Here is a 26,539-nt window from a genome sequence, read left to right as displayed (position 1 = left end):
TATACGAAATCGAGACCGTGATTTTGCACTCCCACAAAATATACACAACCAAACAAAATTGAAATCTGCTCGCCTTAATGGAAATAAATTTCTAAACACTTTTCCTCATTGGTCGATTGCCAGTCAGGTAAGTCTTGTATACAAAGTGGAAGAGTTAAATCACTATTTCGGTTTCCAATAAATCCCCAGTCCATTCCGGTACCATGAATCTCGAAAGATACCTTGGATAGGTACATGCTAAATATGAAGTTTGGTTGACGTATCTCGAAAATTAAGGATACGAGTAACACAATGAGCATCGCGTCTAATAACGCTCAGATTCAGTCAGATTTTGTTCATAACAAGGCTGAAGAGGAAGAATGGACAATCGTGAAGGAGAAGATCAGTAGGTCATCTTAAAATAATTTAGGAAGGAAGTTAAGATCAAGTAAGAAACAGAGATATTCGACCTGATTGATGAACAAGAACACAAAAAACTGAGGAGGGAAGAAAAGAATGCAAGCGATTAAAGAACGAAGAAGATAAAAAGTGCAGGACAGTTAAGGAAGAACGAACTCAGCTCGTAACCACTTCTGGGTAACTAAGATAGGGCAGAAAGATGCGGGAATTGAATAATTGTATCAAGCAGAAGAAGAAGCTGTTGATGCTGGTGAAATGGGAGACGCAATTTTGAGGTCAGGACTGGACAGAACTCTGCGAGTTCTAAATAGGAAAAAAGGCACCTGGAACTGATGACATCCTCTGCCATAGGAGAAGGTGGAGATGTATGACACAGGGGAAGTGCCACCCGATTTTGTACAGAATATTGTTATACCAGGTGCTTACAAGTGTTAAAACTACCGCACCATTGGTTCAGTATCCCACGCCTGCCAAAGGTTACCAGTATTATTTACTGAAGAATGGAAAGACAAGTTGAACCTGAGTTGGCAGAACATCAGTTTGGCTTCAAGAGAGATGTAGGAACATCTGAAGCAATCCAGACTTTACTTATGATCTTACAGGACCGAATTAAGGAAGACAAGCATTAGCAGATGTAGAAAAAAATCGTTAATGTTGATTGGACCAAGTTATTCGATATTTTGAAGCTAATCGCGTACGGATACCAAGAATGATTCTACGATCTGTACAAAAAGCAGTCTGTACAGATAGGAATCGTAGGCTGTGAAAACAATAAGCAGCAGTCCAGAAAAGAGTCAGGAAAGGCTGCAGTTCGTCCCGTCTCCTTTTCAATGTCTACATAGAGCAGGCAATAAAGGAAACAGAAGGGGAATTTGGGAAATAAATCGCTATCCTTGAAGAAGAAGTAATAACTCTGAGGTTTGTCGATGATATTTTATCTGAATCTGGAGAAATTGGCGAATGGTATGGACACAGTCTTGGAGGAGTACAAGATGTTCAAAGGAATGGAGTGCAGATTAGGAAAGGAATAAGTAAGGAGCAGACTAGCGCAAGCAAGAAAGTCGTACATCTAACAATAATATAGGAATCATGGAGCATGGTATTGTACGGAAATGAAACATGGACGATAAAGAAAGGGAATAGAAGCTTTCGAAATGTGGTGCTATAGAAGATGAGTTGGATAGATTGACTCAAGAATGAAGGGATGCTGAATCGGATAGCCGAGAGAAGGACGATTAACAAAATTTTATCAGAAGAAGAAGAAGCAGGATGATCGGACATATCTTAAGACTCGCAATATTTGTTCAGTTGGTTTTTGAGGTAAATATAGGCGGTAAAAACGGCAGCGGTAATCGAAGATTTTGCGTGGAATATTCGCTACTAAATTACACTTGCACCTCTTCCTCTCAATGTTTCATAAATCAAACTTCTCGGTCGCCCTCGTACCTACATCTTACTTCACAGACAAAGACGCTGCTGGTTTAGGGTACAAATATTGTGAGCCGAGCTCGAGAACTCATTAACAAAGTCACAAAGTTGTAAATTTAGGAAAGAATGCCGACACCGAGGGTTCAGGCCTACACAGTTTAAAAAGCCGCACATATTTTGCTACTGATCGAATCAAACCTAATGTTAAACTAGTTATTAACTTAATATAGACTAAATGTAACTTTTCTAGTCACAAAATGAAAGAGTTTTGTTAAAATCTGCTCATTATTCGTAGTTTTTGTTACAGGCTCGCACAGTGAGTTTTTTTTACGTGGTAAACCTCCTCTCGGTTATCGGAACATGACGGCAAAGGTTCTCAGAGGTCATCGAGTCGGCCAACAAGCTGGCTGCTTTCAGCATGCGGGACTTTCTTACAACTCAAGTCAATGAAATAAATAGCAAGCCAGAGCTAAAGATACCACTATCAGAACTCGCAAGGATGTCGCTTCTCTTGGTGAGTGTTTGTTTATTTCTCTGTAGCTGATAACAAGGGGTCAAGGGAGAAGTGACGTCAGTCTTGGATTGGAAATTTAATACTACTACTAATAATAATAACAACCCGCCTCTTGGTCTTCATCGTTGAGGCTTGGAGGTATAAACGCTGTGACACCGCGGTTATTCGGTTCGAGTTCCGTTGGTCGATAAGATGTTCACAATACAAATGTTGGCGGCATGCAATTTCTAATCACTAGATTGCGTGTCCAATGCCCGGATTAAATTGTAAACGTCTCCGCAGTGCTCATACGGAGTGAGGCCTTTGATTCGACCGTCGGGTGGAGACGTTCCGTCATAAGCAGCCACCTTGGTGCTATTCGACACGAGTAGGCTATGTGCCGGCACCGGGTTTCACCCTCTCCTTCCTTACTATCATATCAGGTAATTCATTTCATCTCATTAACTTCTCTGGTAAGTTTGACGTCAGAGGATATCCGGTCAAAAGAAAAAAGAACCCGCCACGACAGGTTCATCTCAACTCATACCCGACCTCGTAGTGAAACGGGACAAGTGTTGGACAAATAATAATAATAATAATAATAATAATAATAATAATAATAATAATAATAATAATAATAATAATAATAATAATAATAATGATAATAACGGCGAATGTCCCCGGAGCAGGCCTTGTGCAGGTCTTATGGGCGATCTCCATGTCTCTGGGCATGCGGCTCCTACTTAAGGAGACATGACAAACACCCGGCCCCCGATTAACCGAATAAGGTTTAAATCTCGACACGGCAGCTAATCGAACCCGGTACCCGTTGTACCAAAGCATTTCGCCATGGAGCTTGGTAATTTAAGGATGGAATATCTCTTTAGAGTAATGGAATTTTCATAGAATTTGAGTGGGATAATTTGTGATTGATGAATGTTCAAACAAGGGAACGTGAGTGTACAGTCAGTGTAGGGGATATGTCTTTCAGCAGGCACCAAGCTATACAGTTAAGTGCGGTCTCTCCACACGAGTAATAGAGGGACAATCCGTTATTAAGAGTACATTATTCAATGCATGTTCCACTTTTATCCTCCCGTCTCTTTGGACGCTCAGTCTACCGGAATAATTAGCATCACACTGGATAAAGTCCTAGTGCCGTATCCGTCATCGGACGTTGGCGATCTTACTTTTGCCGTTGGCTTAACCCAGTCGCAGGTTTCCCAGTCAAGACGTGCGGGGTCTCGCAGGACCCCTCTTCTCTCGATGTGCCCTTGTATATTTATTTGGAGGAGGGCGCCTCATGATATGACCAGAGTAGGGGAGCTTCATGATCTTAACAGCCCAACACATTTCTACACATCCTGGTCAATACAGTAGACCCACATTTCAAATGCTCCTAATCTTTCCTCATAGTCCAGGACTCTACTACATACACACAGCCCCGCGCTATCCTAAGACGAAGCTGCAGCGCTGGTTGACGGCGATATTCTCAGTATCGGAGCTCCGTTGACCCACAGGGCCTTGCTCACAATAATGTATTGGGTCTTCTTTAAGTTCAGGTGTAGACCAAGGTTTTCACATGTCTCCACAACTTTCATCAAGATCTGCTGCACGTCATCAGTCTGTTTCCACAGCATTCTTTCCTCAAAGAATATGAGTACAAAGTGTGCTAAGAGGCCACAGAACCAGGACTGTGATGGCGCTTAGGTCATGCAGGCATAACACTTAAATTTCTATCCCTGACAATTGCTAGGTATAGAGTTAAGTGTGGTGATGTATTACTAATCAAAATAATGTTGAAAATATTTGTCTCCTTACTCTCAAGTCTTCCCAGCCCGAAGTTTCCAACATAACACTACTCTTTGTCGGACGCCACCCAGAGCAATTTGCGCTGTTATCCTCTGGATATTTTCATGTTGTTCTTGAGTCAAGAAATCTGGTGAGTCTCTCGGACGCTGAATGGGTCTTACCAGTGACTTATACGCCTCTGTTTCACTTTCTTACTACAACCCCTAAATACACCCATAACCATATGAAGAGATCTGTAAACCTCACCTAGGTACTTGCAGTTATCCCCATGTGCTGCTTTCACAGAATCGACGCAGTAATTAACATGCAGTAATTAACATGGCTTGCGGGATCCACTCTTAATCATAGTATAACCCGACAGCGTTCCACCTATTCTAAGGCATTGAGTTTGCTTTCTGTAAATGTAGCCACCGATTCAGTCACACCTTGTCCAGTCCAACGGCCTTCTCTTCCTTGTTCTGCTCTCTCAATGGACGTTGCATAGATGAATAGCGATGCAGTCCATTTGGCCTCCTGAGTATCAAATATCTGCCATATCTTGCTTGAACCCTTCCTTAGTGGAATGACTTTTCCTAAACACAAATTTCCTTCTATCAGAGCAGTTTGAAACATTGTGTGCAATGTAACAGGAAGGAATGCTTTCCTTATCTTACGTGCATCACATGTCAAGCTGTCTGGCCTATAACTATCCCCTTTATATGTTTGTCACTTAGTCACTTGTAAACTGGGGATACTATAGAAACTCTGAGCTAATTTCGTACAGCTCCTTCAAGCAAACAGTGAAGTACAGTAAATGGGGAGGTGCTCCAAAGTAAATAAGTTGTTATGCCCAATATAGACACATTTAGAGAGGTGTATGGTGGAATCCTACAGGAAAACTTGTAGACATTGCCGGCATTTACGTTAACTGTTTCGATATTGCGGCCTCGTGAAGTTGACTATGCTGTTACCTGTGTGAAATGCCTTAAACCGTCAGATATTCTAGTAATTTGACTTCCGGGACAATAAGTCCCTAGCATCGATTTTGGACTGCTCCCTGGTGTTAAAAGCACTTTATCAGCCTGGGAGAGAAGTGGTATTTTGAAGTTGGGTAACCTATAGGCAGTAAGTTATTCTTTTAATCATTCAGAAGTTATCAAAACTGCGATCAATTCAATCAGCCCATCAAATGATATAATATCAAATTGATTATTCACTCAAAATGTATGAAAGTAAATCCTTCAGGAAACATCGGCTGATACTATATTTAAATGTGTCTGGTACTGATTGACTTGTGTGTGTAATAAGGGAGAGGAGGCGGGGGAGCAGGTAATTAACAAGGTATGGCAGAAATGTAATTATGTGAAAATTCTGCGTGTGAAACTCGGGAAGATTTAGAAATTTTAGTAAGCTTGTAACAGTTAGTGTGTCCGCATTTCCCTAAAATTAATGAAGGTCCCATCCTCTGCTGTTTGGTTCCACTAATACAGAGAGGATAACCAGGTATAACTAATTATGTGAGTAATACACCCCTTCTGCTTTAAGGGTCTGTGTAACGTACTTTACAGCCCCGACAACGGGCGAATTGTAAAATCATTGTGAACTAAAATTGGAGGTTCAAGCCCCGTCTAATGTAAAACTAGAAGCAACTGCTCCTACCGATTCTGAGTACCTTTTTTAAACCCAAATGTAAAGTGAACTTCTCGATTCGAGACCCGACCTAGGTAATGTGCTTTGGAAGCTACGGCTTCTTTTTGTGAAGTATGTCTTTCCAATTTGTAAAGGCAAGCCTGCGGGTCATCAGACTGTGATAGACGCAGATATCTTGTAAAGTATCAGAGATTTCGAGCTCCTCATTTTACATTTCAACTTGCTGGTTCACGTTCCGCCATTGTCCCTAACTACAGTGAGTCTCTGCACAAGGCACTCGTTACTTGGACTAGTCGGGGCTGTAGTTTTCAAGGCTCCGTTATGCGAATATTGGCCACGACAGAGGAAAATGTATCAAGGGCCGTGAAATGGTCAGATCATTTAGCATGTGCTTAGAACCAAGTTCATGAAGCTCTCGTCACAATAATTAACAAATACTTAGGAACATGTTAATAAATCCTGTCAGAATACTTAAAATTGTAAAGGGAAGCGGACGATTAATTTACACAGTAAAATATTGCGGGCTGTATTCTTAACTGACCATCAAAGTTTTCAAGTGGGGCTGACGATCTAAGGTAATGTGTTTGTTTGACTGAGGATGGATAGCGAATGAAGCTGTAATCAGTATTCTGCGTTGAAGTACCATATTTTCTGTCTGTAATTTTACTCATAGTTAACTGTTGAACTCTGTACTTGTTCCAGGTTCTCTTGCCCCTGACGCTAGCAGTTTCACTGGCGAGCAGAGACCACTGTGCATCGTCTGTGTGCTCGAAGTTGGACCTGTCTGTGCATGGCCACAAGAACGCCAGTGGACATTGGATAATAACGGTACCGTGTATTATCAAATTCAGAGTTGTGTTTCCGTGTTGGATGGATAATATTGTATGTGATTAATACACGTAACTTAGTGCTGTGTATAATAAATATTTGCATGCACCATTCAAATTTCAACCAACTTTCAAACCACAGTACAGTTTGCGGAGGTAATCTTATATGTCCTTGATATCATAGTGCATCAAATACTAACCTGCTTTGCATGTGCTAACCATTAACGGCTTAAGAAAGTGGAGTAACTCATAGCAGACGTAATTACTCACGATTGTGTTGTTATTGCTGGGAAAAAAGTCCCGTGTTTAAAATAATATCTGCATGTTGCTAATATGCTTGCCCCAAGACAAGCAGCCAGCTAGTTCGAGAGATCGTCACAGGAGGCGCTAGAAATTAGTCGTTAACTGAATTTATACTTCACAGACATTTCACACAGTTTGTCTTTGTGATAAACAGCCTGAACTTGTTAAATAATATAATAACGGTAACACACAGGTTGTGGGTTTATGGAAAATAAATAAAGCCGTGAATGTCCACCAACAAAGAAGATCATGTGATAGCAGTGAAGTTGAGCAGCTTGTTTCGGTGACTTCTGTACATCCACCAGTACACGGTAAGACCTGATCGTTGTCATAGAACTCTCATTCACACTCGGTGTTCCTTACTCCAAAGAAGTAGGACTGCAGTGTTTGTGGGTGGTATCTCCTCCGTGTCCAGGGGCAATCTGCTAGGGAACGTGCCTGCGTCAGTCTCCTCCCTATTCGATATTGTCTACGGGACTAGGCGTTCTGAAATACTTGAGAGGATTGGAATTACAGGGAACGAAGAGTAACACAAACTGCAGTGGTCAGCGAGCGAGGCAGGTGCGTGGTATGCCTCTCCTTCAGTTAAATGTGTGTATAGAGCAGGCAATATGGGATATGGAGGAACGTCATTGTTGGAGGATGTCAAGGGCAGTTGAATGTAGTAGATAAGGTCAGATGAAGCACGTGATATAAGACTAGGAAATGCACTGATAAAGGAAGTGGAGGAATTTGGGTGGCTGGGAAGTAACATAACGAATGAAAGGAGAAACTATCCGTTCATTACCGAAGAAGAATATTTGCTAAAGGAAGCCATCTTGTAAACGAAACATTCTACTCACCATAAATATACAATCCAGGCCGTCGTTTGCCGAAGTATTTGTTTGTAACGTTAGAGTCATGCTAAGTAGAGAAATAGAGTAGAGGCCTTTGAAATGTGGTGTTACAGAAGAATGCTTTTGGTAATAATGGGAACTCGTGTCCTTTTCCGAGGTTATGCAGTTCTTTGCAGCAGCACTCCTAATCGAGGTGATCATATTTAACTACCTACCTGCAGTCCTGCCAACATTACGTTTCTCAAAGTAGTGGGAAAAAGCGTAGACCACGTGCTTTGCAAGTAATTGTGCTAACCGTTACTCTACGGAGTTTGAGGTGAGATTGGACGATCATAGCCCAAACAAAGAGCAGGTGACGGGGGGGAGATATGGGATAAGTATGAAAAAGTGTTTAGGCTGCGGACGGAGAACAGGAACAATGTACAGGGTGCGGTGGGAGGAGAAGTTCTGAAAGACAGATATGCTAATAGTTTAAGGGGGAGGAAACTGAGGGCAAAGGGATAAAGTCAAGGGCAGTTATCACTAGGGTATCCGTGAGTAACCGCTGGTAAACACAGAGGGATATAGGGGGAAATGAACTTGTTTCAGGAATGTGGGGGTAAGAGAAAAGGTACAGTAGGTGGAGGGGCAGAGGGGGTGGAACATGGTGGAGGAGAAGGTATGGTCTGCAAACATCAGGGAAGACTGTTGAAACTAGTAGGGAAGCGGATATAATGAAATAAGTGGGGTCGAGACTCTGGTCATCGAGGACTCCATAGTTAGGCTCGGGGAGAAAGTGCACGGAGGAAAGGGAACCAAGGTAGAGGAATTACGTTAAGACAGAAGATGGGGAAAGGGTGTGGTAGTTTTCTATGTTGGTACGAACAACGTACGACATAGTGTGGGATCTGTTATGAAGTTGAATGGAGAGGAGGTTATTATCAGTGGGATACTTTCTAGGAGAGGGTAATATAAATGAAACTAAGGGGTATTTATGTGAGGGTACTGGGAGTGCGTGTGTTGTTTAGAAAGGATACGTGGCGGACTAGGCAGCGGAAGTGAAAGCACGTGGACATGGTGGTTATAAGATTCATATTTACCAGATATTGTATAAGGAATTGTTTCATGGTTGAGAAGTGACGTAACGGATGTCTTCCAAAACTGGAGTGTTTTTGTAGAGATGGGATCAAATCGATAGCTGGGGGAGTATTTATACCGGCGGAAGAAGTATTTTTATGGTATAGAAAAGCTAAATATGAGAAACATTAAGTTCTAGGTATAGGGCTCATCTCTTTGCGGTGTACAGGTACGGATGAATTGATGCAGACGCGGAAATATTTCATTAGGTAATCAGCGATGTGGAAAGCGTGGCATCAATAGGCAATTTAGATCTGGCTGTCAAACTGAGTTTCCTTCTGGAATGAATGCCATGTGTGTAGGAGATCTAAATTATATCAAGTCCGTTGCTGTATGACTCTGCTTTGAAAATACAGTAATATGTAATAATATAAAGTGTAAACAACTTATCTTTATTTGTCATCAAATCAAAATTAACCTCCTCCTTCTTAAACTCGTGATTGTGTTCAAAAGGACCTACGTAAGGAATCTAACCTTTCTTTACTTTCTTGAATGATACAACAAACCATATACACCTTTCTGGAGCGGCATTATCATGATGAGTAGTGTTTCAACTGGACAAAATAGAATCATTACAAGTAAGAGACACACGCACTATTTTAATAATCTTGGTACAGGCGATTTTTTGAACATAACCATAATCTGAAGTAGGCCTTGTCGGAGACCGTAAAATGATTCCATACGGATTTTATTTGCACAGTTTGCGATAGATTTTCAGGATTATTACTTATCAGAAATTGCATATTTCATGCGTATTTTTGTTCCAGGTACTTCGACGTCTCAATATATGAAGCCAGTCACACCTGCAACTACTACACCAGCTTACACTACTCCACCGACTACTGCTATTACCACTGCTCCAACTACTACTACACCAGCTAGTACTACTACTACTACTACTACTACTACACCAACTACTACTACTGCACCGACTGCTACTACTCCACCGACTACTACTATTACCACTACTCCAACTACTACTACACCAGCTAGTACTACTACTACAGCTGCTACTACAAGAACTCCAACTACGTCTACTACTCCAAATACTACTACTACTACTACTACAGCTACGAAACCAAGGTCCTGTCCTCATTCAGGTGAGTGATAAACTCTCAAGAAGTTAATCAGATTATCTATGAGTGGTGTACTTGAGACGAACGTACATGTGTTTCTTGGAGATTTTGATCTAGTTTGTTCAGGTAGAAAAGTAAAGCTCTTAATCGTTGTATTCCACGTTCCACAGATAAAGTACTCACCCTGCAGTTACTGTGTAGGTCTTTGCTTGGAGCAGCAGTCTGCAGAACGAGTGCACGAGTAGAGAGAATATGAGAAATGAGAGCGTCTAGGGTCCGAAGTGAAGGCGGGACCCGCTGAGTGTTCCACATATCGCAGCGTACGGCACAGCGCCCCACACGCGGGCCGATGATACTATCACGTAGAGGTTGTGGGTTCGAGTTAAAGTAAATACCTAGTAACCCTAGGAAAGAATTATACTAGTGATATAACTTCAAAATAATAGCCGGTATATATGCGTGTTCGTTTGGCAGAGATTCTAAAACTTTGATCGTGTTTTTCTCTGAACATCATTTTCTGACTTAAGTCGTATGTGAACGATTCGATCGAAACTTGTAATTGCTACAACTTCTCTTTCACCATACATTTCAGTGAGCATAACGTTAACGCGGATAACTGTTTATGTCTCCCTAAAGAGAATTAGTCCTTTTGAAGACCCTAAAGTCACATGCACCCTCTCACAGAACCCTGAATGGTTACACACCAGTGACGCATATCCCGCCATGTTTCAATTTGAATTACACAAACATAAAGATGATCAATATTAGGTATGAAAAGAATAATTATCAAGACATTTTTCTGAAATATTAAATCAGAGACACCTGAACCTTGTGAATTTTTTTGTATATAAAACTTGCTGAAGTTTGAATTATAGGTCATCCCTCTGTCAGTTATTCCATTCTTCCCTCGCGGTTCCTTGGGCACGTGGAGAACATGTGGAAACTCTTTATAGACCTTGAGGCAGACAGTGGTCAAGCAGAAGTTCTCCATTTATCTCTTGTGCTCGGTAACTCTTATTAATTTACTTGGTACAACTGCGGATGCCTTTCTGATGAGTGGCACAATATGTGCGGGTTCAGGACGTTCTAAGACGACATGACCTGGACTTTGTTTTCTTTCACAGTATTCTCATAATTCGTCCTGAAAACGACGGTTCTTCCCAAGTGTGGATGCCGTTGATCAGTGCTGATGTTCTCAGTTTTACTGACTGTCATATGTGCTCCTGTTTTGTGTAAGTGCTCGTTTATTCTACACTAATGTATAACATGGGTCTCGCAGGCCAACACGAAATAGCTGCATTTTGTGACTAATCAAGGTGTAATGGGGTAGAAATACTCATAAATGCAGTGTTGTCAACCGCTGAGATTTAACTTTTAAAATATTTCAAAATAATATCTCGTGTAATTTAACCAAAAGTTAAACAAATGATGAAGTTAGTAATATGTCGTTCACTTTTAAGAAATCCAATGTGGACCATATTCTAGTGATTCTATTGCTCGCAACTATTGGAAATACTGTACATAGTAGAAACTTTTCAGTTGGAGAAAAGCCCCCTCCAATGAGTGATTAATGTAGATTTAGGCGGCTCCAGAGTCATTAATAGTGAGCAAATGGAGGTGGCAACAAAACAGAGGAAATGCAACTAAATTCAAGAGGAAGTCATTAATACATAGAACGTCTTGAGTTATGTCTTACTGCGCTTGAAGACACTGCCGCATGTTTCGTACACATAACCGATCATCTTCAGGTAGCCATTTAGAGAAGTGGGAGAAAGCTGTCCGAGGAAAGGACACACATCCGACTCATAATTTGTTTTTATGTGTAATACCAATTTTTAGCATTACTTCTTGATAAAAGTAAAGTAATTTACGGAGATCGATGAAATTTCTCCCGAGGACAGTTAGGAAACGTAACTCTCCAGAGAAGGGGCCATCCACGCGGACTGATGTCACTATAAAATCCCGAATATGAACATAAATCAACAAGAATAGGATATAATTGTATTCTATACAATGTTCAAGAAATATCAACTGAAAGTTACGAATAGAATGCATTGCCTTGGATTCTCTTCTTTTAATACAAAATCTCCCAGTAGTTTTCGGCACCGCTTAATCATCACGACTTACCGCCACTTTGCCTCTCATTTGAGTGAAGGGCCTTAAATGATCGTGCTACTGCTGCCATAGTGCAATGTTTGAGTGGAAGAAGGAGCATGGACGTTGATATTACACGAGCTAAAGCTTACAGAAGGAAATATGTTTAACTCTGAATCATTAGAAGTGAAGGTTTTCTTATTAGGAAGCATTTACCTCAGGAAAAAGAAGATCAGTTGGTATATCATGCTCTGGTTTCATGTTTGTTCCCTGTGTGTACTTTCAGACGCGCCACACATATTTAAGTATCCATGACCATGTACAGGAAATACGACGGTGTTGTTGTTAAATATTAATTTTTCACATCTCCAAGTCAGCTAAATCATCTCGAAAATACTCCGAACGGTCCAGCTCCTGAAATGAGCTGCACAAATCAGTTTATCACGTAGATTGAAGCACTGGTCCGCCTGCTGGGCAAGATGCTTAAGGCGTCCCGTTGGTCGAAACAATTTTCACCATCACAATGTTGGCCAGCCGGGTGGGAGAGGTGCTGGTAGATTGCGTACAGAAGCCTGGATTCATTACAAACCTCACCACATTGCTCATTTAGAGTGAGGGCGAAGTTGAGCCTTGAGCAAATCGCTTGCTGTTTTATGACCGAAGTAGGCTGCATGTCGGCACCGCGTTTCACCCTCTCCTTTTCCGCTATCGTACCTCACGTCCTTCACTTCAGCTCATTATCTCCTCTTCTGTACGCTACGGTGTCTCCTGCCCAAGTCATGCATCGAAGAGTACGACAGATAATGAAGGATCGTCATTTTTACTCGTAGGATGGTCTAAAATATAAACGTGTGATGTTCTATCTGCCCACAGGTTACCGACTGTTTGAAGGTTTCAACTGTTATAAGGGATACCGTGGAGGAAAGAGTTGGAGTGACGCCAGGGAGCAGTGCAAGAGAGACGGAGGCGATCTCATGGTATTGGAAAGTGAACGGGAGAGAAGAGAGGTGTTCCCTCCAATGGAAGAGCATGTGAGCCGGAGCCCCTGGATGGGAGTTTACAAGCCCGAAGGTGAAGATCGTTGGGTGTCTGTGAAAGGTGAGTTCTCTCTAGCTCTCTTCTCCTCATGAATTACCGAATGTCGGACGGAAGACATTTGTCATATTAAACAACAGAAGCCGACATTTAGCTGTAGTTAGCGATGTCACTGGCTGACGACCACACCGTATTGCCTATAATCAGGGGAGGAATGAAGAAGTCCTGCCCTCAGTAGCCCAGGCTTTCTGAGCCCAACTTGGCAACTTCGATCCTCGCTCAGTTCGGTGGTATGTCAGTCTCATGTCCGTAGATTTACTGGCACATAAAATAAACCCTGATGGATAAAATTCCGGCACGTTGGCGTCTCCCAAACCATACGAATGTAGTTACTGGAACATAAAGTGAATAATATTAGTTATGTCTAAATGAAGGGAAAGAGTCGTAAAGTGAGGGTATGAGGACATTCATCTGTCGGATGGGGACGTTAATCCTTGAGCAGACCTCTCGGTGTTCTTTGACAGGATTAGCTATGTGCCGCACCAAGATGTGCAGGTTTATCACGGACGTCAAATAGAGAGTAGGACACACTGGGGTCGTGGTAGGGACATCATCATTATAGAATGTTGTGCCTTGTTTAGTTCCACACCTCTTGTCTTTAAATAATTAGAAACTGAGTCCTGGTCTCCTCTGCTGCTCTTACCCTCGATGGCTGACTCCGTTATTCTCGCAGGTAACCCATCATCCTCCATTCACCTCACGCGACCCCAACACCGGAGTACCCCTTCATCCATCGAACTTATATATCACTTAGCATTTATTTTCTCATTCTGGGTACCTTTCTGTCATTGTTCCCACCCGGTGTTTCTAGACTTCATTCTCGTTATTTCAATGTATATTACAACTAGCGTATGGACGAGATATCCAGAGTCCACCCAGCTTGCACTCCCACACAGCGAAGTTTTCCTGAAAACAGACCATTTCATCCCAGAGTTCACTGCATTAATTTTGCTGCACCTTACTTCCTGGCAGAAGTTCCAGTTTTGTATCTCCGACCTGACATTCAGTTCTCGAAACTTTCTTCTCCACTGACATGACTTTATTCTTGGTAATAAAAAAAACAAAGACATCTCCGTACAGGCCACGAAGGCCCTGGGAGTGGTGGAAGGTAAAGGCTTCCACTATTCGTAACCTCGGCACTTGATGGGGTAGAGTTGTTAGCTCTACGCCCGGCCGCCTTTGCCCCCAAGAATTAACCTGGTACTCATTTTTGATGTAGGATAAATGAACCTCAAGGCCATATGCACGTCACGAAGTGGAAATTTTACGACTTTCTGACGGGGATTCGAACCTGCGTCCTTCCGGGCGAACCGAGTACGCCTTTACCGCCTCCGCCAGGGAGCCCCTTTATTCTTGGTAATGCCAATATTGATGTCGTACTCACTGCACCTATTTCAAATTCCAAGAAATAAGACTGCAGGCTTTCAGCTCTGTCTGCCATTAACACCAAAATGCTTACGACATTTCAGCATCCCTGGCGCTTTATACCTTCCAGTAGATGATCCTTGTAAACTATGAACAACAACATTGAAGATTGCAGCCATATCCCACCTCTGTAAGTACCTTGAATCAAGAACTCGTTCTACCATCAACTTTCAATGTCAATATAAGTGAGTTTTATTGCTCCCAATAATCTAGGCTTAATCCCATATTCTCCCAGTGTGGCTGACATCCTTCCCTGAAGTACTCTGTCATATGCCTTCCCTAGATCTACGAAACATAAACACAACTTGCTATTCATATCATAGCACTTTTTACTTATGTGACGAATACTGAAGACCTGACCATGAAAACCCCTCTGAGGTCTGAAACCACACTGGTCTCATCCAACTTAGTATAAGATATTTGGTTTCTCCCTCCAAAAATACTTGTAAATACCTTGCCCGTTGCTCGAAAGAATCACCATCATCAGTGTCGTTTAAGTACCTTGATGGTTCTAGCAGTCCTCTTGCTTACAAATAGGTGCAATTACTGCTTTCTTCAAATCAGAAGGACCTTTACTAAATTTCCAGGCTCATCTTATTACTCTGTGAGCTTGGTTGTTCGCGACGTCAAGATGAATATTTCCTCTTAGCCTATATTACTTCCACCTGTACCATAATTTGCTCGGAAGTACACTACTATGAGTTCACCAGATTAACCCAAAACATTATATTTTTCCTTTTTCTCTCCGTACCCCACACACCGCCCATCCCTTTACAACACTTGTTAAAAGCATTTGATTTCCTCCTATCCCTTCCTCATTATCACCGCCTGCCGAAATATCATTATTTCCTAACTCTTCCTAACTCGCCCATTTCTACTTTAATTGTTATGATTTCCCCATTACTGTGGGTCGATAGATTAATATCGAATACCATTTCCTTCACCTCTTTGCTTCCAAAGAATCCTGCACTGTCAAAACTAATTGGAAATCCTTTACTCCCGGACGCATGCTTAAAATATTCTCAGCTCGGTAAATTATGTGAAGCAGGCTGCTAATCTACTTGCACATAGTCCAAGTGAGAGTCTCTCCTCTGACAGGTCAGCGACCTATGGTTGATTGTATAGTCCTCGCCCCTTGAGCACAATGAGGGCCATGACTCAGAACATGTCCGAGGTGCCCAATACTACTCTCGGCTCAAGGAGGACCATGACACAGAATATGTCCGAGGTGCCCAATACTACTCCCGACTCACGGAGGACCATGACTCAGGATATATCCAAGGTGCCCAATACTACTCCCGACTCAAGGAGGACCATGACTCAGAATATGTCCGAGATGCCCAATACTACTCCCGACTCAAGGAGGACCATGACTCAAAATATGTCCGAGATGCTCAATACTACTCCCGACTCAAGGAGGACCATGACTCAGAATATGTCCGAGATGCTCAATACTACTCCCGACTCAAGGAGGACCATGACTCAGAATATGTCCGAGGTGCTCAATACTACTCCCGACTCAAGGAGGGCCATGACTCAGAATATGTCCGAGGTGCCCAGTACTACTCCTGACTCAAGGAGGGCCATGACTCAGAATATGTCCGAGGTGCGCAGTACTAGTCCCGACACAAGGAGGACCATGACTCAGAATATGTCCGAGATGCTCAATACTACTCCCGACTCAAGGAGGGCCATGACTCAGAATATGTCCGAGATGCTCAATACTACTCCCGACACAAGGAGGACCATGACTCAGAATATGTCCGAGGTGCGCAGTACTACTCCTGACTCAAGGAGGGCCATGACTCAGAATATGTCCGAGGTGCGCAGTACTACTCCCGACACAAGGAGGACCATGACTCAGAATATGTCCGAGATGCTTAATACTACTCCCGACTCAAGGAGGACCATGACTCAGAATATGTCCGAGATGCTCAATACTACACCCGACTCAAGGAGGGCCATGACTCAGAATATGTCCGAGATGCTCAATACTACTCCCGACTCAAGGAGGACCATGACTCAGAATATGTCCGAGATGCTCAATACTACTCCCGACTCAAGGAGGGCCATGACTCAGAATATGTCCGAGATGCTCAATACTACTCCTGACTCAAGGAGGGCCATGACTCAGAATATGTCCGAGGTGCGCAGTACTACTCCTGACTCAAGGAGGGCCATGACTCAGAATATGTCCGAGGTGCGCAGTACTACTCCCGACACAAGGAGGACCATGACTCAGAATATGTCCGAGGTGCGCAGTACTACTCCCGACTCAAGGAGGACCATGACTCAGAATATGTCCGAGGTGCGCAGTACTCCTCCCGACACAAGGAGGACCATGACTCAGAATATGTCCGAGGTGCGCAGTACTACTCCCGACTCAAGGAGGACCATGACTCAGAATATGTCCGAGGTGCGCAGTACTACTCCCGACACAAGGAGGACCATGACTCAGAATATGTCCGAGGTGCGCAGTACTACTCCCGACTCAAGGAGGGCCATGACTCAGAATATGTCCGAGATGCTCAGTACTACACCCGACTCAAGGAGGGCCATGACTCAGAATATGTCCGAGATGCTCAATACTACTCCCGACTCAAGGAGGACCATGACTCAGAATATGTCCGAGATGCTCAATACTACACCAGACTCAAGGAGGGCCATGACTCAGAATATGTCCGAGATGCTCAATACTATTCCCGACTCAAGGAGGGCCATGACTCAGGATATATCCAAGGTGCCCAATACTACTCCCGACTCAAGGAGGACCATGACTCAGAATATGTCCGAGATGCCCAATACTACTCCCGACTCAAGGAGGACCATGACTCAAAATATGTCCGAGATGCTCAATACTACTCCCGACTCAAGGAGGACCATGACTCAGAATATGTCCGAGATGCTCAATACTACTCCCGAATCAAGGAGGACCATGACTCAGAATATGTCCGAGGTGCTCAATACTACTCCCGACTCAAGGAGGGCCATGACTCAGAATATGTCCGAGGTGCGCAGTACTACTCCCGACTCAAGGAGGGCCATGACTCAGAATATGTCCGAGATGCTCAGTACTACTCCCGACTCAAGGAGGACCATGACTCAGAATATGTCCGAGATGCTCAATACTACACCAGACTCAAGGAGGGCCATGACTCAGAATATGTCCGAGATGCTCAATACTACTCCCGACTCAAGGAGGGCCATGACTCAGAATATGTCCGAGATGCTCAATACTACACCCGACTCAAGGAGGGCTATGACTCAGAATATGTCCGAGATGCTCAGTACTACACCAGACTCAAGGAGGGCCATGACTCAGAATATGTCCGAGATGCTCAATACTACTCCCGACTCAAGGAGGGCCATGACTCAGAATATGTCCGAGATGCTCAATACTACACCCGACTCAAGGAGGGCTATGACTCAGAATATGTCCGAGATGCTCAATACTACACCCGACTCAAGGAGGGCTATGACTCAGAATATGTCCGAGATGCTCAATACTACTCCCGACTCAAGGAGGACCATGACTCAGAATATGTCCGAGGTGCGCAGTACTACTCCCGACACAAGGAGGACCATGACTCAGAATATGTCCGAGATGCGCAGTACTACTCCTGACACAAGGAGGGCCATGACTCAGAATATGTCCGAGATGCTCAATACTACTCCCGACTCAAGGAGGACCATGACTCAGAATATGTCCGAGATGCTCAATACTACACCCGACTCAAGGAGGGCCATGACTCAGAATATGTCCGAGATGCTCAATACTACTCCCGACTCAAGGAGGGCCATGACTCAGAATATGTCCGAGATGCTCAATACTACACCCGACTCAAGGAGGGCCATGACTCAGAATATGTCCGAGATGCTCAATACTACTCCCGACTCAAGGAGGACCATGACTCAGAATATGTCCGAGATGCTCAATACTACTCCCGACTCAAGGAGGACCATGACTCAGAATATGTCCGAGATGCTCAATACTACTCCTGACTCAAGGAGGGCCATGACTCAGAATATGTCCGAGGTGCTCAATACTACTCCTGACTCAAGGAGGGCCATGACTCAGAATATGTCCGAGATGCTCAATACTACTCCCGACTCAAGGAGGACCATGACTCAGAATATGTCCGTGATGCTCAATACTACTCCCGACTCAAGGAGGACCATGACTCAGAATATGTCCGAGGTGCTCAATACTACTCCTGACTCAAGGAGGGCCATGACTCAGAATATGTCCGAGGTGCGCAGTACTACTCCTGACTCAAGGAGGGCCATCACTCAGAATATGTCCGAGATGCTCAATACTACTCCCGACTCAAGGAGGGCTATGACTCAGAATATGTCCGAGATGCTCAATACTACACCCGACTCAAGGAGGGCTATGACTCAGAATATGTCCGAGATGCTCAATACTACTCCCGACTCAAGGAGGACCATGACTCAGAATATGTCCGAGGTGCGCAGTACTACTCCCGACACAAGGAGGACCATGACTCAGAATATGTCCGAGATGCGCAGTACTACTCCTGACACAAGGAGGGCCATGACTCAGAATATGTCCGAGATGCTCAATACTACTCCCGACTCAAGGAGGACCATGACTCAGAATATGTCCGAGATGCTCAATACTACACCCGACTCAAGGAGGACCATGACTCAGAATATGTCCGAGATGCTCAATACTACTCCTGACTCAAGGAGGGCCATGACTCAGAATATGTCCGAGGTGCTCAATACTACTCCTGACTCAAGGAGGGCCATGACTCAGAATATGTCCGAGATGCTCAATACTACTCCCGACTCAAGGAGGACCATGACTCAGAATATGTCCGTGATGCTCAATACTACTCCCGACTCAAGGAGGACCATGACTCAGAATATGTCCGAGGTGCTCAATACTACTCCTGACTCAAGGAGGGCCATGACTCAGAATATGTCCGAGGTGCGCAGTACTACTCCTGACTCAAGGAGGGCCATCACTCAGAATATGTCCGAGATGCTCAATACTACTCCCGACTCTCAGTACAATTTACTCGTCCCCTCAGTCGTTGCCCATAGTTCAAGTACTAGGACGTGACTGCAGTCACTCACACGACAACAGTACCCTGGGGTCATGGTTGGACACGAAACAGGTTCAACAACGACGCAGCTGTCAAAAACTCCTTGGAAATATCTCTCACCATGAGACGGTCGATCACCTGGGAAACGGGTGCGAATGCTCCTGCATCGCGTAGAAGAAGGAATGGCATTTAATGATGCACATCCTATTTAATAAAAATTCCTCGTCATGCAGTTCTCGTAGTGATAAATGTTACTACCAACTAGCAGGTACAGGGTGTTTCTTGATCACCAACACACTCATGGCGAGAAGAGGACCCACATGTGCGACGATAAGTATTACAGGTAAAGCTCGTAGACAAACAGCCCGAGTGAATAAGAATGTGTCGCTTCCTGTTTAAATGTACTGCCTGTCGTCATATTTTATTGTTCTCTTCTTCACACACACTATCAATGACCAGCAGCTGTCAGTTACTCTGATCTCTATTTATAGTTGACGTTGTGTTTTACCGATTACTAAACATTTCCTTATTTTCTCTGAATCACTTGAAGTAATTCGTGAGGCAAGGCCCAGAAAATTGCTTAGAATATCCATATTTCCATTTTCACGTCTAGAATGTACTTTTCGGTACTCACTCAGATGATCTCGAAAACAATATTTTTATATATAACAAACGGTTTTGAATGATGACGACCGTACGTAAATGCTGTCTCTGTTTCAGGATATATATCGCCGTGAATTACCTAGAAAGATACGCGTATTACCGTTATCAGCGTCATTGATATTACTGAGCAGAGCCAGAGCAGGAATGTGTTTACTTTGACACGTGAAAATCTTTGAGGAGCCCTCGCAGAATTTAACAGTTCTCACAAGCAGCAAGCTATAACTTCCACATTGCCAGATTACCGGGTCTCATTTACATCATAGCCAGAACTTTATATTCCTCCAAGATGCTGATTTATCTCAGTCTCAAATGCAGAAACGCAGTCCCGTGTTTTGTAGCAGACTTTCTCATTTCTGATTGGTACAATGTGTGGCCTTGTCCTTACTGTTTGCACTCGGAGACGATGAACATTTCCGGTGGGGATAAAATAGCACTTGTTTGGTCATCACATCTTCCTGACATCTCTACTCTCTGGTGGGGCCACACAATTTTACAGCCGGATGGCCTCCCTGATATGGGATATGTGTTCTCTATTGTGTGAGCTGAAAACATTCTTGTGAGGACAAAACGGAAACCAGATTTTGAGAAGTACAGAATGCATCTCACAGTGGACAAAGACCAAGTGTTCGTTAACCTCCGCTGAGAAACTCCTTGGTGTGTTTTGTGCTTGAGCTTTTTAAATTATTGATTTAAATAAGGTAGTCATATCGTCAGACCATCGGAATTAGGATTACTCGGTCTCAAGAAGTGCACAACACCTTGCAAATATATGGATCTTTTTGTTCAGCAAATGTCTACAAAGCGGAAAAATCTCCGAGGACTGGAGGAAATTTAGAATAAAGACATGATACACAGGAAAGGACAAGCCGACAAACCAATCTCATAACGAGGGATTGCTCTGGAGTATAATATCAGAAGGACAAACGAACTTCACTAACCATCAAATATAGGAGTATCAGTTCAGATTAGGAAGGAAACGATCACCTTCACAGGCTATAAAATGTCTACAAGAAGACATCTGGGTGGCTTAAGACACCCCAAAGGCCAATACTGTACAGTCTTCAAGTTCGACATGTTGGACAGGAACAGTATGGACATCATGACAGAAGACAAGGCAATTGTAAAACTCATAGTAAACTCCTATCACAAAGCAATGTAGCGATAAACGACGGGATAAGTATGTCAAAAGAAATCCTTCAAACAAATTGAGTAATTCAAGATTACCCAGTTAGTCCCCTCCTGTTTAACATTGCCACATCTGACGCAGAAAATCCATTGAAAATCTGAAATCGGTGTCGCTCTATATGTATCCTCATGACATGGTCCTAGGTTCGCAGACCGAAAATGACCTTAAAGAAGCCTTAAACAAACTGAACATTTGAGCTGAAAACAACAAATTGGTCATAAACCTGGAAAAAATATACATATGGTTTTTCGAAGAGGGGCAGGTTACCGACCGAAGACAAGATGTTACTAGGAACAAATACTTAGGACTAACTCTAGAGACATCAGGAACGTCATACAGGATCCACATCAGGGAAAGAGCGATAAGAGCTATGACTCTGTTCAGCGCTAAAATAGTACCAATTATCACGTACGACTTGGAACTGATCTGGGAATTTCTAGAGACAATAGAAAAAGTAAAAGTCCGCTACCTAAAATGAGCCCTCGGAATAGCAAGAAAGCGCCCTCAAGGCTTGCGTATGAACCTCCTTCAATGAGGACTTGAGATGTCACTTAATGCTGCCATCAACCAGCCAAGAAAATAATTATTGACCCGCCGACGAGACAAGCCATGATTGATAGAGGATGGACAAAAGGAAACCACGACGTGCGTTCTGCACTGACAAGCCTGGCGATACGTGGATACCACCACAGAATATGCAAGAATAAAAAATACCATGAACCCAACAAGGACTCTTCGTGTAGTTTGTGTGACAAATACTACTCCTCCTGTTGCAAGAATCGCAAGAGAACACAACTACATTATACCAGAGAATAAACACCCACACTTCCCTATGTGCATTTGTATGCTCTTATTAATTAATTAATTAATTAAAATTGCCAGCATGTCTCGTCGTGAAAGTATAATAGATACGTAGTGTTTCTAACTTCTTCGTAATCGCCAAGAACTCAATGGTGTCTCTCTGTACTCGATCGTGAACAGTAATTTACAAATTGAGATGCTAACACTTCAGAGACATAGAATGAAAGTTGTGTGGCAATGTCATCCATATCCCTGCTAACGACTACGGAACCTCCTGAACCTCAGACCAAGTAGTGACATCGTCGATAGTAAGACGACCAAAGCCAACTTCGCTGTTCTAATAGTCTCTGTGATGTGATCCCGGAATGTTTTCTTCTGAACAGATGACGTCTAGACGTGAACCGCGGTGACTTCACTTGACCTCAGGTTAACTAATCGATACATATGTACTTGCTCTCTTCACCTTCACATCATCGACTCCCGAAGCAGTTTCTACTTCCTGGTGCGCTTGAATTTTCTTATTTTTGTGATATTTGAAGCCATCTCCTTCCCGTTTCTTCTCAGTTATAATAAAAGGAAGTGCTCGAATTTGTTGTGAATGTCACTGTGCTCCCTTTTCAGCTTCCTTATTGCAGCTAGTACAATCTCCGTTTCTCTTTGAGTCTGCGACTTGCACGTTTCGCATCACTTTATTCCCTGCAGCCACCAACAAGTACAGTCTGACACTATCACTCCACTGGGGGTGATATTTGCACTGTGCCTTTGTGTATTTCGTTCATCGCAATTATGATTCTCATCGCTTCACTTTGGCTGGCTTTTGGGTGGTTCACTGGTTTGTATTGACTTTAGATATGTTTGTGTCTGTTATAAAATGTGCACTGCGGGTGACAGATCGGGATGGGCATAGTTTAGTCAGTGGGCGTGCTCAATGAAAGTAGAAAAATTACAGATGGGAAGGAACCTCCTAGGAAACCATCGCATGAAGGAGTCTTGTTTATCTCTGATGTTACTCAGTGGAACACAGCATGGCACGTTACGATACCCAGGTGCTACCAGCACGCCAAGTGCTAGAGATCGGTGGCTGTGAGGAACCTTGGCCAGATCTTTCATGTATTAAATCCTTATTTTGTTTGTCATTCAGGGCGATATTGAAATAATGAGAATGTTTCCACAGTTATAGACAGACGCTCATTTCTGCGAAGTTATTCCCTCGTGTGATGATGTACATAGCTACAACGGCACTTCTGTTGCCTTACACAAAGTTACTGAGGAAACGGGAATCATTAGCACCAGTTACACATTACAAGATCTCGAACTGTTAAGTGTTAAATACTATCTCTCAGTGAATGGATCATTTGCACTATGCAAACCATGTTATCTCCATAGTATGTATTAAAGACTATTAACATACATACATACATTATCATTATAGACTGTTATGCCTTTCAGCGTTCAGTACTTCCAGGGGTAACGACTATCTGTCTTTTGTTTTATAAATACATTAACATGTGTGGTTCTTATTTCAAATTACTTGTCGTACAGCACTAGTCGTTTATAATGTTGTGAGTTTCTGACAGCACGGCGCAATTCTTACTAAGTGGACATTTTAGGTCAACAGATGTATAACAAGGCACTGCCACAACTTCTTCAGACGACAGTGCTCCTGGCATAGTGGATTTGATCTTGGTTTGAGGAGCATCAGCATGTACTTCAACTTCTTCTCTGGCCTGTTCAATCACTCGAACCACTGTGGTACGTTATAGCGACAAGACTTCATCGTCTCTGAGGCAGCTCGGTCAATATTTCATGTCGGCATTTGTTACTTATTACTATTTTCAGTTATTGGGTGTTGGTATGGTGGTATTTTTATTTTATGAGGAACTAAAATTGGGCAGCCATGCACTAATGGAGCAAAATAATGAAAATGGTCGACACTTCCAGAGATGAAGGTATCGGCTAAAGAAAGGGAGATGAAAGTCTCCTCAGGAATCGAAAATGTAATATCGCCGTGGTCGGACAAGAACGAGAGTTAACCAAGGATAGATGAAAGTGAGGAGCCTGACAAAATTATGTGGAAGTAATGCCAGGACTCAGCTAAATTCCCCACGGTCACTAAGTCACGCTCCAAAATGAAGAGCTCCTGGGGCGCATTTTGTTATCCTCTTACGATTGGCAGGGAATACCATGGATGTATTCTATGGTCCCTACCCACAGGGTCGTACTTATCGGGAAGATAAAACAACAATGTTGTCGCAACCTCAAAACACACGTATAAGAATTACGAAACTTGAAAATGTTGAAAATATACCGAAAGCGATGACTGTGTCTTATAAGGGACGGACTATTTATTAATAGAATTGTAAGAATAAGTACATTAAATCAGAATAGAAATACCGCGGTGCGTAATGATAGGGAATACAATTCAATATAGAAGTGGAAATGCACGTAATAGAGTCCAGGTGCAGGAAGAAGTTGACTGGCAGCACACGGCGTATCGACATGAAGTACCAGCTTCGTAACATCCAAGTTATCGTATTGAAAACTGGAGCACGAGATAACATCCAAGACTTCTTTATAAATTTCCACATAGTGCTTCAGCTGCCTGTGAAAAGCGTAGATAAAATTGACATCGCTCCAATTCGTGGATCTGTGAACATATTCCGATCTCATTTACACGGACCTGGTTGACTTCATGACAGCAATATGTAATACCAGTTTGACGAACCGCTCACGCGGTAAGTTGTTGCCATCAATAGAAATTATTTTTAGAATAAGATTACTGGTGGCTTAACAGTGCAGTCAAGTAGAACATCAGTGAATATTGTTTTAATAGGAATACCACTGGGAGACCATCCTCTATTAACACCAATCAGAAGCGGTCCGGCACTTCTAAAAATTGAAGGTTCCGGAAAGATAGAGAAGCCCCACGTCGGTCGTGATTATGAAAGACTCCCAAGGCCGTCGGTGTCGGACTAGAACAAGTGTTGACCCAGAGAGGTCGCACAAGGAAGATAAGAGAGAGGAGCCTGACAAGAATTTAGTGGGGAAAATGCCAGGCTCAGCTAGAGGAACCGTGGTCGTCGAACCACGGTCTCAAGTGAGATCCAGTGGTTGACCTTTTAGTGTCCTCTTACGAGAAACAGGGGATAACGTGGATGCTCTTCTAACTCCCAAATCCACTGGGGGTTCTGAAGGCTGAGGTTCGAATCCCGCTGTATACTGGGTTGATGTTTTCATCCAGAAATGCGCGTGTTGTCAGGAAGTCCATCTGGCCGTAAATCTGAGGCGAAAACCAAAATGAGCCTGGGGTGTTCCAGTGACCTCGGAAATAACTGGAATAATCTGAAGAAAGATAAAGTTTTATGGATCGAGTGTACGACACTTGTGTCCTGTGTTTCCAGGTGAGCCAGCTCTCAGCCGTTGGTGGCTGCAGTGACCTCGGAAATAAATGGGATAATCTGAAGAAAGATAAAGTTTTATGGATCGAGTGTACGACACTTGTGTCCTGTGTTTCAGGTGAGCCAGCTCTCGGCAGTTGGTGGCTGCCTGGTTACCCGGATAACTGGCCTGGTAAAAAGTGCGCCCTTGCTGTCAGGACAGGTCTGCTGATGAACTACTATTGTACACAACTCCTGTCCTTCATCTGCGAGATCCCGCTGTGAACAGATCTCATGTACAGTGTTGATATATAATAAAGATACTTGTAAATAAGATGTGACGTTCTTTCTCCCGTTTCAATACTAACTACAGGGAAACTATTCAGAACAGAGAGGTCAGAACTATTCAGAACATCAAGGTCATCGGACATGTAATGTTCTACATTCCCTCAAAAGTAACAAGGTCACCAGATATATAATGTTCTACCTTCCTTTAAAAACAATAAGGTCAGCAGACATGTAATTTTCTACCCTCCCTCAGAAACAACAAGGTCACCAGACATGTCATGTTCTATATTCCGTTAGAAACAACAATGTCATGAGACATGTAATGTTCTACTTTCCCTTAAACAACAAGGTTATTAGACATGTGATATTCTATATTCTGTTAGAAACAACAAGGTCATGGGACATCTAAAGTTCTACCATCCCTTAAATACAACAATGTCATCAGGCATGCAATTATCTACGTCCCTTAAAAACAACAAGGTCATCACACACATAATGTTCTTCCTCCCTTTAAAACAACAAGGTCACTAGACACGTAATTTTCAGCCTTCCGTTAAAAACAACAAGGTCATCGGACATGTAATGTTCTACCTTCCCTTAAAAACAACAAGGTCATCAG

The 26,539-nt window shown here is 43.1% G+C and overlaps 1 protein-coding gene across 1 annotated transcript; it reads left to right on the top strand.

Moving 5' to 3' along the window:
- Nucleotides 1-291: 291 nt before the first annotated feature.
- On the top strand, nt 292-25,966 carry LOC136886083 (uncharacterized). Its single transcript, XM_068230844.1, has 6 exons — nt 292-385; nt 6,464-6,543; nt 7,085-7,202; nt 9,611-9,943; nt 12,887-13,111; nt 25,772-25,966. The coding sequence occupies exons 1-6, from the start codon at nt 292-294 to the stop codon at nt 25,915-25,917; spliced, it is 996 nt and encodes a 331-aa protein (XP_068086945.1). The 3' UTR covers nt 25,918-25,966.
- The last annotated feature ends 573 nt before the right edge of the window (nt 25,967-26,539 follow it).

Source organism: Anabrus simplex, chromosome X, assembly GCF_040414725.1.
Source record: "Anabrus simplex isolate iqAnaSimp1 chromosome X, ASM4041472v1, whole genome shotgun sequence".
NCBI lineage: Eukaryota > Metazoa > Arthropoda > Insecta > Orthoptera > Tettigoniidae > Anabrus > Anabrus simplex.
The sequence above is the reverse complement of the archived record's forward strand: the minus strand, read 5'-3'. Positions and strand labels throughout refer to the sequence as shown.